Source organism: Podarcis cretensis, assembly GCF_951804945.1.
Source record: "Podarcis cretensis genome assembly, chromosome: 9".
In the NCBI taxonomy this organism is placed as follows: Eukaryota; Metazoa; Chordata; class Lepidosauria; order Squamata; family Lacertidae; genus Podarcis; species Podarcis cretensis.
The window spans coordinates 39396147-39410398 of NC_137178.1; the positions used below are offsets into that span (position 1 = coordinate 39396147).

At 42.2% G+C, this 14252-nt stretch overlaps 1 protein-coding gene across 8 annotated transcripts in view; it reads right to left on the reverse strand.

Moving 5' to 3' along the window:
* The window catches only part of NR3C2 (nuclear receptor subfamily 3 group C member 2), a 135609-nt gene that overhangs the window by 20535 nt on the left and 100822 nt on the right, over positions 1 to 14252 (reverse strand). For all 8 annotated transcript variants that reach the window (XM_079990598.1, XM_079990594.1, XM_079990591.1 and 5 more), the window contains 3 exons: positions 12541 to 12657; positions 3874 to 4215; positions 2474 to 2618 (listed from right to left, as the gene is read on the reverse strand). In XM_079990598.1, coding sequence (XP_079846724.1) covers positions 2474 to 2618; positions 3874 to 4215; positions 12541 to 12657 — 604 coding nt within the window. The remainder of the gene's footprint in view (positions 1 to 2473; positions 2619 to 3873; positions 4216 to 12540; positions 12658 to 14252) is intronic.

The window sequence follows — 14252 nt, forward strand, 5'->3', positions numbered from 1 at the left end:
CAAACTCCAGAAATATGCTTTATGGCCCTAAAATCCAGTGCTTCTCATTAGGCAATAAACTAGCTGCACACTACTGGTTTCTGACCTACTTTTTGGGAAACACTTTTAAAATCTAACATTGAAAAAACCCCTGCACTTATTTGTTAGCTATGCTGTTCCATTTATTTGTTTCATATTAATCTGAGCATACTGTTCCCCTGCATTGGACTCTATTAGGGGTACTAGTAGTAAGTTAAACCTGATGAATAGTAAAATCCTATGTGAATTTCATCAAACCCTTTGTAGTCGCAGAAAGAATCCCCATGCTTAATATGTTTATATATGGGCCAAGGATCAATTCCAACAGTTTTGGGCTAATAAAAGGAATTGAAGAATAGAAAATATTTTTAGATGTTAGACTCATAGACTCAGAGTTGGATGGGACCTCAAGGGTCATCTAGTTCAATTCCCTTCAAATTAGCTAAAACAGCTAAGCCAGAATAGGAACATGGGAAGCTGACTTGTACTTACCTAGCTCAGTATTGCCTGCACTGACTGACAGTGGCTCTCCAGGATTTCAGAGAGGGTTGTCTCTGTGCCCTACCTGGAGATGCCAAGGATTGAAGATGGGACCTTATGCATGCAATGCAGATAGATGCTCTGTCCCTGAGCTATGGAGCCCTTCCCCCTTAGGTCTAGAAGGCGAAAGACCCAACAACTCTTCAGGTCCAGCATCATCATACAGAGCATCTATCTGATGTAGGGAACAGTGTGACCTCAGGAGGCTGAGTAGTGGTGATGAGCCTTCCTTGAACAAGTAGCCTAACACTCCTTGAGGACCTGCTTGGGTGAATAATGCCACAGTGTGAATCTGGCATTCATAAATACAGATCACCATCACAGCAGCAGTGTTTGCAGTTCGTAGATCATAGAAGTGTAGAGTTGCAAGGGACCACAGGGGTCCAACCCCATGCGATACAGAAATATTTTGGCCCAACGTGTGGCTCAAACCCATGGCCCTGAGATTAAGTGGGGCTGCCCTTGAGACTGACCCAGAAACTCCAGCAGGTGCAGAATGCCGTGGCGAGACTCTTTACAGGGTTCTTGCCGTGGGATCACATTCACCCAGTGCTATACCAGCTGCACTGGCTCCCGGTGGAGTACAGGATCAGGTTTAAGGTGCTGGTTTTAACCTTTAAAGCCCTTTACGGCCTACGGGACCGCCTCTCCTGGTATGTCCCACGGAGGACCTTATGGTCTTCAAACAAAAATATCTTGGAGGTCCCGGGCCACAGGGAGGTTAGGCTGGCCTCAACCAGAGCCAGGGCTTTTTCGGCTGTGGCCCCGATCTGGTGGAATGCTCTGTCACAAGAAACAAGGACCCTGCGGGACTTGACATCTTTCCGCAGGGCCTGCAAGACAGAGCTATTCCACCAGGCCTTTGGCCAGGGCACAGCCTGACTCCCTCCTTCGGTAATCCTCATAGCACTCTAGCCCAATGGTTGCCATTAATTCGATTTTGAATTGGTTGTTAGCCGCTCTGAGCCCGGCTTTGGCTGGGGAGGGCGAGATATAAATAAAATATTATTAAGAGCCTCATGCTCTACCGACTGAGCTGCTGAGATTATGGGGACTACTTTGCTATCTACATTGGGACAGTCTGGTTTACATGCTACTTTATCCACAAATGAAGCTCAGGGGGGAACTGAACTGCTAGTCTGTAGAAGAAAACATTTACAGCAGTAGTGTTCCACTGCAACCCACATAGCATATGTATCACAGGACAAATAACAATATTGCAACGGTATAGCAAATATGCAAGTGTAACAGTTTAATACATTCCAAATACTTTCAACACACACAGCAAAAGGGCACATGCCAGACAGAGAGCCTTAAGAATCTGGAGAATAGCATGGGCAAGGCTTTAAAGGTGAATTTAAAACAGAAATGAAAGCAGACATGGAATGGCTCCCTTCCCCCAGCAGTTATAGCTATAATATGAAGCTAGGAATGCTTCGTTAAAACATGTTGGTTTCTTTCAAGGCTGCAAAGAAAAGGAATTATAATCGTCATGAACACACACTGGGCAAACTGCTAGCTGTATACAAAATAACTATTCTGTGAATGTGCTTAGAAAAACCAGCAGTATGGGTGTTTTTGTATACTGAAAGGTAGAGAGTCCTTCAAACTACAGTAGGCACCAAAGGCGGGGGGGGGGGGGGCGCAGGGAAGGGAAGAATGATGTTTTCTGTTAATCTAGGTTTCATATCGGCTACATTTCAAAGCCAATGGAATGTTAATGCTTTGGAAACAGTATCCGATACAATGGCAGATACGGATCAAATGGATGGGTAGGAGGAAGGTTTCTCAGAAAGATATTTCCTGTGCTCTCTTTCATTGGCATCCATATTTTGCGGCCTTTGCATCTCTGCATATCTAATAGTGCTCTATTTATTCTTCCTTTGTAAAAGCAAATATTTGACAGATAACTTACTCATTAAAGACTAAATCAGGAGCAAAATAGAGGAACTGGCTATTTGTATGCCTGTATGATCTCCAGCTCAAGGCAAATGACGATAGACACATCCAAGAATATTGGATTAGAGTAATTTGGTCCTCAAGAGGCAAGCTTCGAAAACCTGAAGAACAGAACAACAAATCAAAAACAGCATTTAATAGATCAGTGAGCTACTTTACCACCATCATAAGTATGGAAAACAAAACACCATTGTGCAGGCAGTTTATCCACATCCATTTTTAACAATGAAATATGCTACGTTTTGAAGACGCAGCAGTGATTAATTTTTAGAGAGAGGTGTTGAGGTTCAGGCTTGCTAGGAAACCACGCCCTCCAGGGTCCAAACTGCATCTGACTTTATCTCCACCCTTAAATCCAAGGAAGTATGTGGGGAGGGGTGTCTTTTACCCTTTGCCCTGCTATGGATCCAATCTGGATTGGGCCCTCTGCACTTGCAATTTCAACTGCCAAGCGCATGAGTGGGGAGGGCAGAGCCCTCTGCCCTAACACACTATGGTCCTGATCCATATCGCCTTTCGTCCACACTGGCTAGTTTCCATCACAAACCATCCTTAATGGCAAAACTACATGGCTAACATCATGCGTAATTGACATACTTTGTACCCTAATCCCAAGGAAATGGAGGGAAATCCAAAATCCAGCCAGTATATGGAAGAGAGTTTGGATTTGATATCCCGCTTTATCACTACCTGAAGGAGTCTCAAAGTGGCTAACATTCTCCTTTCCCTTCCTCCCCCACAACAAACACTCCGTGAGGTGAGTGGGGCTGAGAGACTTCAGAGAAGTGTGACTGGCCCAAGGTCACCCAGCAGCTGCATGTGGAGGAGCGGAGACGCGAACCCGGTTCCCCAGATTATGAATCTATCGCTCCTAACCACTACACCACACTGGCTCTCTCTAGGAAGGGACAATTTAAGTCCTTACTGTCATTTCACAATTTTCATGGTTAAGCCTCTCTCGTTTGAAATAATTTCAGGTCAAGGTCCTCATGAGCCCATTAAAAAAATAATAATGAAACAATATATATCTGGGGGAGAAGGCCTAAGAATGGCTGTTGGGTTTCTGTCCAACTTGGAGCAGTTGGATGCTATGTTTTCATGTGTTCTAAACAAATATTAATTTTATTTAGGCAATAGCTTATGCAAAACACATGCATGCATTGTTGGGAAAGGAAGTTTGAATTTCTATTCACTGACACAAGCAGGGTCACACACAAAGGACTATTGCTTCCTCAGAGGAAGCTATTAATTAAATTTTGATACAGGGAAAGTATTCTTACCAAGTTCTTTTGGGCAGGGCATGCCTGAAAGCCACGAGGCCCTTATTAAAGGGATGTGCTAGAGGAGCCCCCTTACCTGGAAGTATCTTTGCCCACTTTACCACCTGAATCATCTGCTTGCCAGCAAGACGGTTTAAAGTGGAGAGCAGGTGTTCTGCCGTATCTGGCTTGGAGCCGTCATACCCAGCATATACAATTTCAGGTTCAATGTTCTCAAGGACCATAGCAGGCGAGGGAGTAAGTGCCGGCGAAACTGCAGATAAGTGAGGAACAAGTGCTGTGTTTACAGAAGGTTCTTTTGCTGGAGCGATATACGTCGTTCCTTCTTCTGGACTTTGGGGTGGCGGCTGCTGCTGCTGCTGCTGCTGCGGTTCATCATGGATCCCTTTTAATTTGCCCAACTTCTTTGACTTACGAGCTGTGGGGGAGGGGGGAATACGGGAAGAATGTTAGCAAAATGTTATCAGCTTTCTTCAATAAAAAAATAGTATGAATGACACCTAAGGGAATAGTAACCAGGTCACAATGACTTAACACAGTAAGAACCAGAAAGATCAGTTAGTATTTTTTTAAATGAACCTTGTGTTTTTAATTTATTGATTTGTTTATTTATATGTGGTTGGAGCAGGTGGGGTCCAAATGACTGCAGACCACACCCTTCTCCAATCTTCCACTCACCTTACCAGTTATATATAAAAAAAAAGTTAGGCAAAAGTTAGGATTTGAGAAATATGCAAAACTATGTCTGGAAAGACATCCATCCATAAAATGACAGATATTCAAGAATTAGCAGCTATCAATGTTTTTCTAACTCTGTGCCAACTAAAAGAAAAGATTTGCTACATTAATTTATTTACACTGCACTGTATGTGAATACATATTTGGAAGACAATTATCCTAATAGAGATTGAGCATCCCTGAAAATTGTTCAGTTGTATGTTAAGCATGTGCATATGAAGAACCTGTCCCTTGCATCTTGTGAAAAACAAATGGATTAAGTCACCCGGCCTTACAGTCATGAATGATTTCTACTCTCTGCTGCTTTCATTCATTCATATAAATGGTATGATCTGGTGTATATATTTTCTTCTCATATATTTGGCAGGAATAAATCACAAAACATGGACAATTCTATGTTTCTAAGGGAGACTCTAGAAATACCCTTCTCCACATTTCTAAATGAGTCCGGATGTGCCCAGACTTTTGAGATGCTTAAATCAGTAAAAATTCTTTTTTCTAGCACTTTAGACTAAGGTATTTTGTTACACTGCCTTGGTTATATACATACTGAGTTTGGAAGTTCCAGATGTGCCCCAATATACAGGATCTTCCTGACACATACTTGTTTTTCAGATACACAGATCATGATGTATCCCAATACATGGGTGTTATGTACTAAGCTTGGATCCTAGAACAGTAGGCAGGTAGGATCCTAGAATGCAATAACCTGATTGGCCTGCAGGAGCAGCCCAATCAGACCACAGGATGAAGTTAATCAGCCTATTAGGCCAGTAGGATACTAGGATGCAACAACTGATTGGCCTACAGCAGCAGCCCAATCAGGTGCCAGAAGGGAAACATAATCAACCAATCAGGTACTCATTGTGTAAATAATGTATATAAAGCCTGAGGTTTGGGGAGGGGGGGAATTCAATCACTGTTCCTATGAGCTGAAATAAAGAGCATGAAATTACTACTCAACTCTGAGAATATTTCAACAGGAATGTCTTGAAGAACTGTCTGTTTTTCAAATGCACAACTACTGCTTTGCTAGGAGACATTAGTCCTGTTCAGGCCACCCAACTCATGCTTGCCCAGGCCACACTAGCTAGTCCTCCCCTGATGCTGGGTGCTCCAGTTTGGGATTTTCCCCAGGTGTCTGCATGCGCTCCATGACTGTCTGCAGAGACGAAACCTTTACCCTGCTTAATGTGCACATTTGTACATGTGAAGGCTTCTACTGAACCCGGGACCCTGATTTCAAAGAAGGCTCCAGTTTGCATAAGAGTTCTAAGTGTATACAGCTGTATTTGTGAAGCTTCTTCTTTCTGAATACATTTGTGCAGGTGCCATGGAGCAGAGAGATTCAGAGCAAGACAGATCGAGGGTTAGTCTAATCGGCATGGCCCCATGCATTGATTCAACTTGTGAGTCGGGTTGCCTGAATAGGGTTATTGAGGGACCTTATTATGGGTATACAAAGAACTCTAGATTCCACCCCCTTAAAAAAACAACCATGAAAGTAGAATTCTGAAAAGGAAACAGCACTAATGCAGTGCAGATGCCAAATTCAGGAGTCATCATATAGCTTCTCTTCCAGAAAGGAAGCGCTGGTATCCAACAGAAATTGTTGTGTCTGCAGGGCTTCCATTGTACTAAAATTGCCAACCTTATATCTCCATTTACCTTAACTGATATTTTACTGGAAGAAAGGCAGCAAAAAACTGATAATGTCGCTCTGTGTATATTATGCCTCTTTTTAAAATTAGGTTTGCATCTGTCAATGAAGCAGACTGGATTATTCATTTCTGCAGAATCATTTTGGATGCAGTCAATATGATGACGTGGAAACTTGGAAGGGAAAGTGAAGGCTGCATTAGTGAAGTTAAGAAATAGCAAGGACAAGAACTTTGGAGTTGGGCATCGTGAAGAATGACTTCTGGAGATGCTGAAGAAACAAGAAGCAAAATGTGCACAATGTGACAAAAAAAGTAGTGTGGGGGAAACACGCACATTAGAATGTAGATCAAAATACCATGAAGGTCAGATGAATGTTTATTGACTTGACACTGGAAGAATGTTTGGACTAAAGGAACACCACTGGGTCACAAGGCTATGTTTCTGCCCTATCCTATTGATTTTCTCATGAAAGGGTGCTCAAGACAGAGAAGTGAAGACATTAGCCACAACCTAATGTGGCGCTGTGGGTTAAACCACAGAGCCTAGGACTTGCCGATCAGAAGGTTGGCGGTTCGAATCCCCGCGACGGGGTGAGCTCCCGTTGCTCGATCCCTGCTCCTGCCAACCTAGCAGTTCGAAAGCAAGTCAAATGCAAGTAGATAAATAGGTACCAGTCCGGTGGGAAGGTAAACAGTGTTTCTGTGCACTGTTCTGGTTCGCCACAAGCGGCTTAGTCATGCTGGCCACATGACCCGGAAGCTGTACGCTGGCTCCCTCGGCCAATAAAGCGAGATGAGCGCCACAACCCCAGAGTCGGTCACAACTGGACCTAATGGTCAGGGGTCCCTTGAATGAATAGAGAGGAAGGTGCCCACTGATCTTATAAGGCTTCACCACACACAGTGTTCTAAACAATTTGAAGGGACAGATCTCTGAAATGCCTAGAGATGAATGAGAACTTCCAAAAATGCTACAACAAATAAGAATAGTTAATGTATCCAAATGCTTATCAAACAAGTGCATAGCAGAGGAGGAGATTGGTGAGCTATCCTATGGAGAGCATCTTACTCCTTGAGACAATGAGCTTTGCATATGATGAGAATGGCACTCTGAGCAGGATGTCTTAGCATGATCTTAACGTATGGAAGGAAGACCAAAGTAATACATATTGAGCAGAACATCTAGTCCCAATGATGGGCTTCTTCAGAAATAGAGACTATAGGCTCATTCAGGGCAGATGTTGGCTCCCACATTACCGTATTTTTCGCCCCATAGGACGCACTTTTTCCCAGACTTTGCGCGGCTCTCCGCAAGGCGTGGGAGCCTGGCGCTGGGCTCCCGCGGCTTGCGAAGAGTTGCCTGTTCTGGGGGCTGGGGTCGGGGGAAGTTCAGGCTTCCCCTGCCCCAGCCCCGCGCCTGGGAAAAAAAAATCCCTCCCTTTATTTCCTCCCCCAAAAACTAGGTGCGCCTTATGGGACGGTGCGTCCTATAGGGCGAAAAATACGGTACTTTCTCCAGTCAACATCTTAAAAGATGCTTGTTAAGAAATAGCTCCAAGGAGATGCTTGGCTATGCAAGTCTCAGTTTCTTAGCTTTAAGATGCACAGTTAGGGAGGTCTGACTCTCAACACATTCCTAAATTTATCAGGAAGGAAATATACAAGGAAGTAATGGGTAAGAAAATTAGAGTCTATCTATTTAGGATAATCTCACATTCTTTTCTATAGATTATTCAGAGTGGGATGTAATCAACAAAAGAAAAATAAGTGTGGAAAGAGATCATAATATATAACCAACATAGACATGTACTTCCACTCAGAAAGATCCTGCACTGCTTACTCAGATGTGTTGAAACCAGAACTCCAGCAAACCATATGAGAAAGAAGAGATCCATAAATGTAAATTGCCTACTTATATATATTGTGTCCTTCTGTACCCTTGCTAGCAAAACCTCATGTGTCCACACACCCACACGTACATACATACATTTTTTGATTCTGTTGTTCCGCCTTTCACAGACAGAATATTTATTATTATTATTATTATTATTATTATTATTATTTATTATTAAATTTATAAATGGCTTCCCGGCCATTTACAATAAAAATATCAGAATGTATAGAAGAACTAAATATATACACAGCAGTGTAAAATCAAGTCTTAAAATATCAAATTCAATGTACACTATAAAATGGCTGACTTACAAATCAGGAAAGAATATTCAAAATAAAGGTTTTCAGATGCCACCCAGAAGCAAGAATGCTAGCTACTTGTCTAGTTTCGATAGGAATCTGATTTCAGAGAGCTGGAGCTGCAGCACTAAAAGCCTATTTTTGTTTGTTTGTTGCCAGCTACCCTTCTTAACAAGGCCCCATCAGAAGAATACTATTGTCAGGAGGGGTAGATGATGGAAGGTGGTTCCTCAGGTGGCCTTGCCCAAAGCTGTGCAGGGCCTTAAATGCTAGGAGCAAAACCCTGAAAATGGCATTACCTGCAGCTTCCAGACTATTTCCAAGGGAAGCCTCGCATGCTACAGTAATCCAATACTGACGTTACCAATGCCTGGACCAAGTCACAGCTATCTTACCAAAACCAGTCGTAGCTATCTTAGCAATCAAAGCTGATAAAAGGCACTCCTGACCACTGAGGCAACCTATGCATCAGGAAACAGAGATGCATCTAGAAGCACCTCAATACTGTGTACCTGTTCCTTCAGAGAGAGTGCATCCTGTCCAGAGCAGGTAACTGACCAATTGCCTGGGCATAGGAACCACTATTTCCCCCCTGCCCCCAAGCTACTATTTCTAGACTTTCCTGAAAAGAGGTATTGTCTGTTAAAGCACCCTGGAAATTGCAGCTCTATGAAGGAAACAGGGCCTAAGAAACCTCAGCCCCCTTAAAAACTATTTAAAAATTTGATACTGCTTTAAATGTATAATGCTGATGGGACCTCAATAAAGGTTGTCCATTAGGGTAACCAAGGTTGATTCAGATCTGAACTCAGAGTCAAATGGGTCTACACAAACAGCCTTGTACATTGCAAGCTGGGATGCCCGGTGGATAATGTATATTACACCAAGGAATTGGAACACATTGCAAGAACTAATTGGAACACATTGTGGTGGTTTGTGTGTCAGAAACTGCCCGACCAAATTCTGATTGACACTATAGACGCCAAATCAAATAATTTATCCAATTATCTAGGACATACATGTGACAAGATAAGTGGGCTTCTATTTCCTGAATGGAACAATTTAAGTCTCGAGTGTCCTAAATAGGATGGGTTGAGGATGACCAAGCCATGCTTAGCCCAAAAAGCCAAAAACGCAGTTGGGGAACAATTGCAGGTATGGATGTCAAGCAGTAACTTAGAGGAAAGAATATATCAAGATAACACCTTATAATAAATCACCAACTCAACTGCTGTTAGCAACTTGGATTTACTTGCAGCTCTTTCTTCTAAGAGTAGCCAGGTGCTGCTTAATTTATGAAAACCGACAAGCTCATGGCCATAGGTGGTCTGGCTCTGGGCTACAGAACCTCTTAGATTACATTATAGGCCAGAGTAAACACACCTTAAAAGACAATATGGAAGATAAGTAGGTAAATTAGAGGTCATTGTTTTTTGAGGAGATATCTTACTGATTCCAACATGAAATCCTGTAATGCTCTTCCCATCCAGAAAACCTTACACAGGTTCCCTATACTTTAGCAATATAAATCTCACATTAAAAGAACAAACAATTGAGCAAAATTCTACAAAAACATAGAATACCCTGCTGATCTTATCTGAAGTCAATCAAATATTTTCTTTTAAAAATAGTGCTCAAATGAAATCTGATGCAATTTGCACTAAAGTTCACATAACACACTCTTTAAGTACATACCAGGCTACAGGTCTTTTTCTTCTCCTCACTGATACCAGCTTATTCCATGGAAACTAAACATTATCTTAAGTTTAGATAATAGCACACAAATTTCTTGCTAAATCTAGAAAAGTTATCATACTCTAACCATACTGACCAAAATAGTGAATCAGATAGATTGATTCACCAGATTCACAGTTCATTTGAACTAATTAAAAGAATTAAATGCCGGATGTAGACTAAGTTATTTTCTGGATTACTTTAGGAACAAGATACACTTCATCAATAAAATTTAGAAATGAGCTATTTATGTGAGCAATTGAAATATTTTGTTCTTTAAAACCATATTCCAGGTTTAGCAAACATTCTAATATTAAAGAAGCATCTTTCTGCATCATCCTTCATCCCTCCTTTATTTCTCTGGCACTATCCCGTAGCTAAAGTAAGCACCTTCATTGCACCCTCCTGCTAACTTTGTTGAAACAACTTAGTCTCTACTAGAATTAAGACTGGCCAATCCTCCTTCCAGCTCCCCACCCCCACGCCTGGTTGCTTCCACACCCAACTGTTCCCTCTGGCTGAACTTTGCTACTCCCAAGAGCCAGTCCCTGCTCTTCATCTGAATTTCACCCTCCCCTCCCAATTCCTGCCTGGAGTCTTTAGTTTCCTTCCTTCCTGTGCAACAGAATGGCAATTTCTGTAAGTCCCGTCCCCCCCGCCGCTTCTACCCTTGACCATCATTCTTCTTTTAGCCAGCTACAGGTTCCCACCACGGGAATACATTTAGCATAAATATGTTTTGTTGCAAATGCAGGTTAATGATGATGCTGCTGATGATTTTACATGTCATTTGCTTCTAATATTCAAGGACAGAGGGCATTCTGTCCGTGAAATGCTGTTTCCAAACTGATTACATCATCTTAAGCCTCCATTCACTACAGTTTCTGCAGTGGAGTAAAAACAAAGATTTGCTGGCTGAGAAGTCACCCCCCTTTCACAGACACATTGTAAAGGGAGAAAGCTCTTCATATTGGGTGAGCTTTGATCTTTGCAAGGAGCAAGAGGAAGGAAGTACACAACTGCATTGCTGCGGTAGCACAAGGACCTGCTCCTTTGTTCCCTTGCTGTGCTGCAAGGTTGCAGTGCAACACAAAAAGAGATGTTGCTTAGGCGATTTGGGGACATGCTTCCTTCTGCTTGAGGTCCCTACAAGTGAGGTGATTTATGAAATCAGTTATAATTAGAAATATATTAGAATATGTTGGACATATGTTGGACGACAGCTGTCCTTTTACTTCCCCCTGCTCAGAGATACACAGAAGGCAGGTAAAAACGACTGAGTGGCTAAACACCCACAAAAATAACAAAGGTACGCAGAACACCTTTTCTACCGAACAACCTTCTTCACCTCACACACGAAAATATTTTGGTGATACTTTGGCCCAGCTCAACTTGAAACCTTACATTTATGAGAGGCCTGGCTAGAAATGGACTTTTGTATCTTGATAGCGCAGGTATGAAATTATACTACTAAAAGCAATTACTCAATTTAATAATGAACAACAGGGTACATAGAAACCGTCAGCACCTCCTCTCAGAGGACGGACAGAGAGGTTCACCTTCAGAGACAGAGTCTTGACATCTGATACCCCCTTTCTGTGGCTGTGGGAATACCTAAAGTTGGTTCATCTCTGACTCGGATGTCAGAAAGGGAAAAGAGAAGGATTTCCATAGGCACGTTGAGGGTGTGTGGGAAGGAAGAGGGAGAGCAAAGATCCCGCAGTCCTCTCCTTCTGACATACCCAACAACAGGAAAACCAACTATGCTACACATGAAGTTTGCTTCTCTCCCATTGGTATCAATGAGAGACAAAACTACTTTTAAAATAACAAAAAGAAAAGGAACTGGAAGGGGAAAAAGGGGGGGGGGACACCCACCATCATCACTACCATCTTCCAACCCGCCAGCACAAGCCCGGCAAAAGCCTAGGAAGATGTGGTCTGTCTGCCTTTGGTTCTTGCTCTCCCCACCCTCTTGGATCACTCTGCCCATTTTTAATATAAATATATATATTACTAGGCTGGAAATTAGCAGGAAATCTGGCAGATAACACATAGCTTGAACTTTCTTTCAGTTAATTCTATTTTGATATTCTTTTGGAACGTTCCCACAGCACCACCAAAAAACCCGCACAACTCCTGATGCTTTAATCTTCTTAGCTGTGTGAAACTCTACTAAAATTACTGTCATCATCTAACACCCACCTTCCTTATTCTGAGCTATAAAATACATATTTCAAAAAAAGGAAAAAACCCTAGAATGACAATAGGGTTTTAGTAGCTTTTGTATAATACTTCTTTCTTAGTTGAGTAATTCAGGATAAAACTTCTGAGACCATCCAGCTGATACCAGTTTAAGAACAGACATGTTTAAAACATGTTTTCTCAGTGAGTATCTAGTAGTGATATATGCTTACCTCCCAAATTCATTCCAGCTTGAAGACATTTCTGTAATCGGCAAGCTGGACAGTTTTTTCTTCGAATCTTATCAATTATACAGTCATTCCGTCCAGCACATAAATAATTGTGTTGCCCTGCATTAGCAAAAAGAGAAAAAGAAAAAAGTTATATTCTGCTGCATTCAACTGTATAAAGACTTAGAGATGAAAGAAGGGATTTCTCCCTTGTTTACAATCTACTATTACATCTTTTTAAACACAAACCCTCCAGAGCACCTGATGCAGCACACCACATTAAATCATAAAACAATTTTTAAAAGAAAAGAGCCCTTCAGCACAATACCCAAGAGAGCAGAACAGAATTCATAAATGAAGAGCATAAAATCAGGAAAGTTACTTCTTTAGTAAAAACTTCCAAAGAGGTAGCAAAAACAACAGAGACCTTTGTAGTGCCATAAAGGCTAATACACATTATATATAGTCTAGAGTTCCAGCTTTCACGGACTAGAATTCACTTTATCAAATGCAAAAAAGCATTATTCTGAGTTAACAGGTTTATAAACACAAGGATACAGAGGGCAAACTGTACAAAATGGGGTCAAAATGGCAAAAGACATGCAAAAAGCTTGGCTAGTGAGAGTTCAATTAAAGCTTAAATCAGGGGTGGTGAACTGCTGGCTTGCAGGCTTGATCTAGTCTAGAAAGCTTTCCCTGGTGGTCTGGCAGTCCCTGATCTAATTTTCTGGTGGCGGCACTACCACTGAGGAGGAAAATACAGAGCGCCAGCAGCAGAGGTGGTGCATTTTTTATCCTCATCGTGGTGCTGGGTCAGGCACAGAGGTTTCAGTTTCTCTGCTTAGTCCAGTGCCACGCTGGAGATACAGACTGTGCCCTCACTCATCAGATGAGTGATCTGATAAGCAAAAAGGAAGTGCTGATCCGTGAGTGTGAGAGTGCGTCTGTCTGTCTGTTCCCTGTGTGTTTTATGTGTCCTCTTCAGCTGATCTATATGGATCAGCTGAAGACTAGGGAGTGTGCCTGTGTGTGTTGTGCATGCGTGTGAAAAGAGTCACATTCATGCTGACCAAAGCCTTTTGGAGTTTTACCAAAGGTGATCAAAATAAGCACAGTAATCATTCACTACAGAATAAATTGAGGCTAATGGAATCACCCTAATATTGCAAAATAAATAAATACTTGTGTTGTTGCTAATCAAGTCCCACCTGCAAAAGGTAAAAGCCCAGTTTACAAAATTCAGCCATATTGCATGCCCTGGGTTGGAACTCAACATGTGGTATGCTCCAGCTAGAGGAATGCAGGTATGAGTTTCTGATTGTTCCTTCCCTGAAGGAAAACACTGTAGGGTTTGGGGATCCTCCACCACAACAGTAAGGGAAGTGATGCAGAAGCAGGTGATGCAGAGGCATCAGCAATACACCCCCCACCCTCAAACAGCAGTCTGTGCTGGGTCCGTAGTCACTTGCACAAAGGTGCCCATCCATTGGTGCAAGGGACACATGGCGTACAACCCTCTGAATGTACTATGCCTACTAAGGAAAGAAGTTACCAAAGGAGTTACTGGGAAAAAGCAGGAGGGAGCTGTTGTGTTTATATTTGGTTTGGGGGCTTCCCCTAAGCGCCTGGTTGGCCACTGCGAGAATAGGATACTGAACTAGAAAGGGCTTTTGGTCTGATCCAGATTGAATGTTCTTATGTTCACATCAACCAAA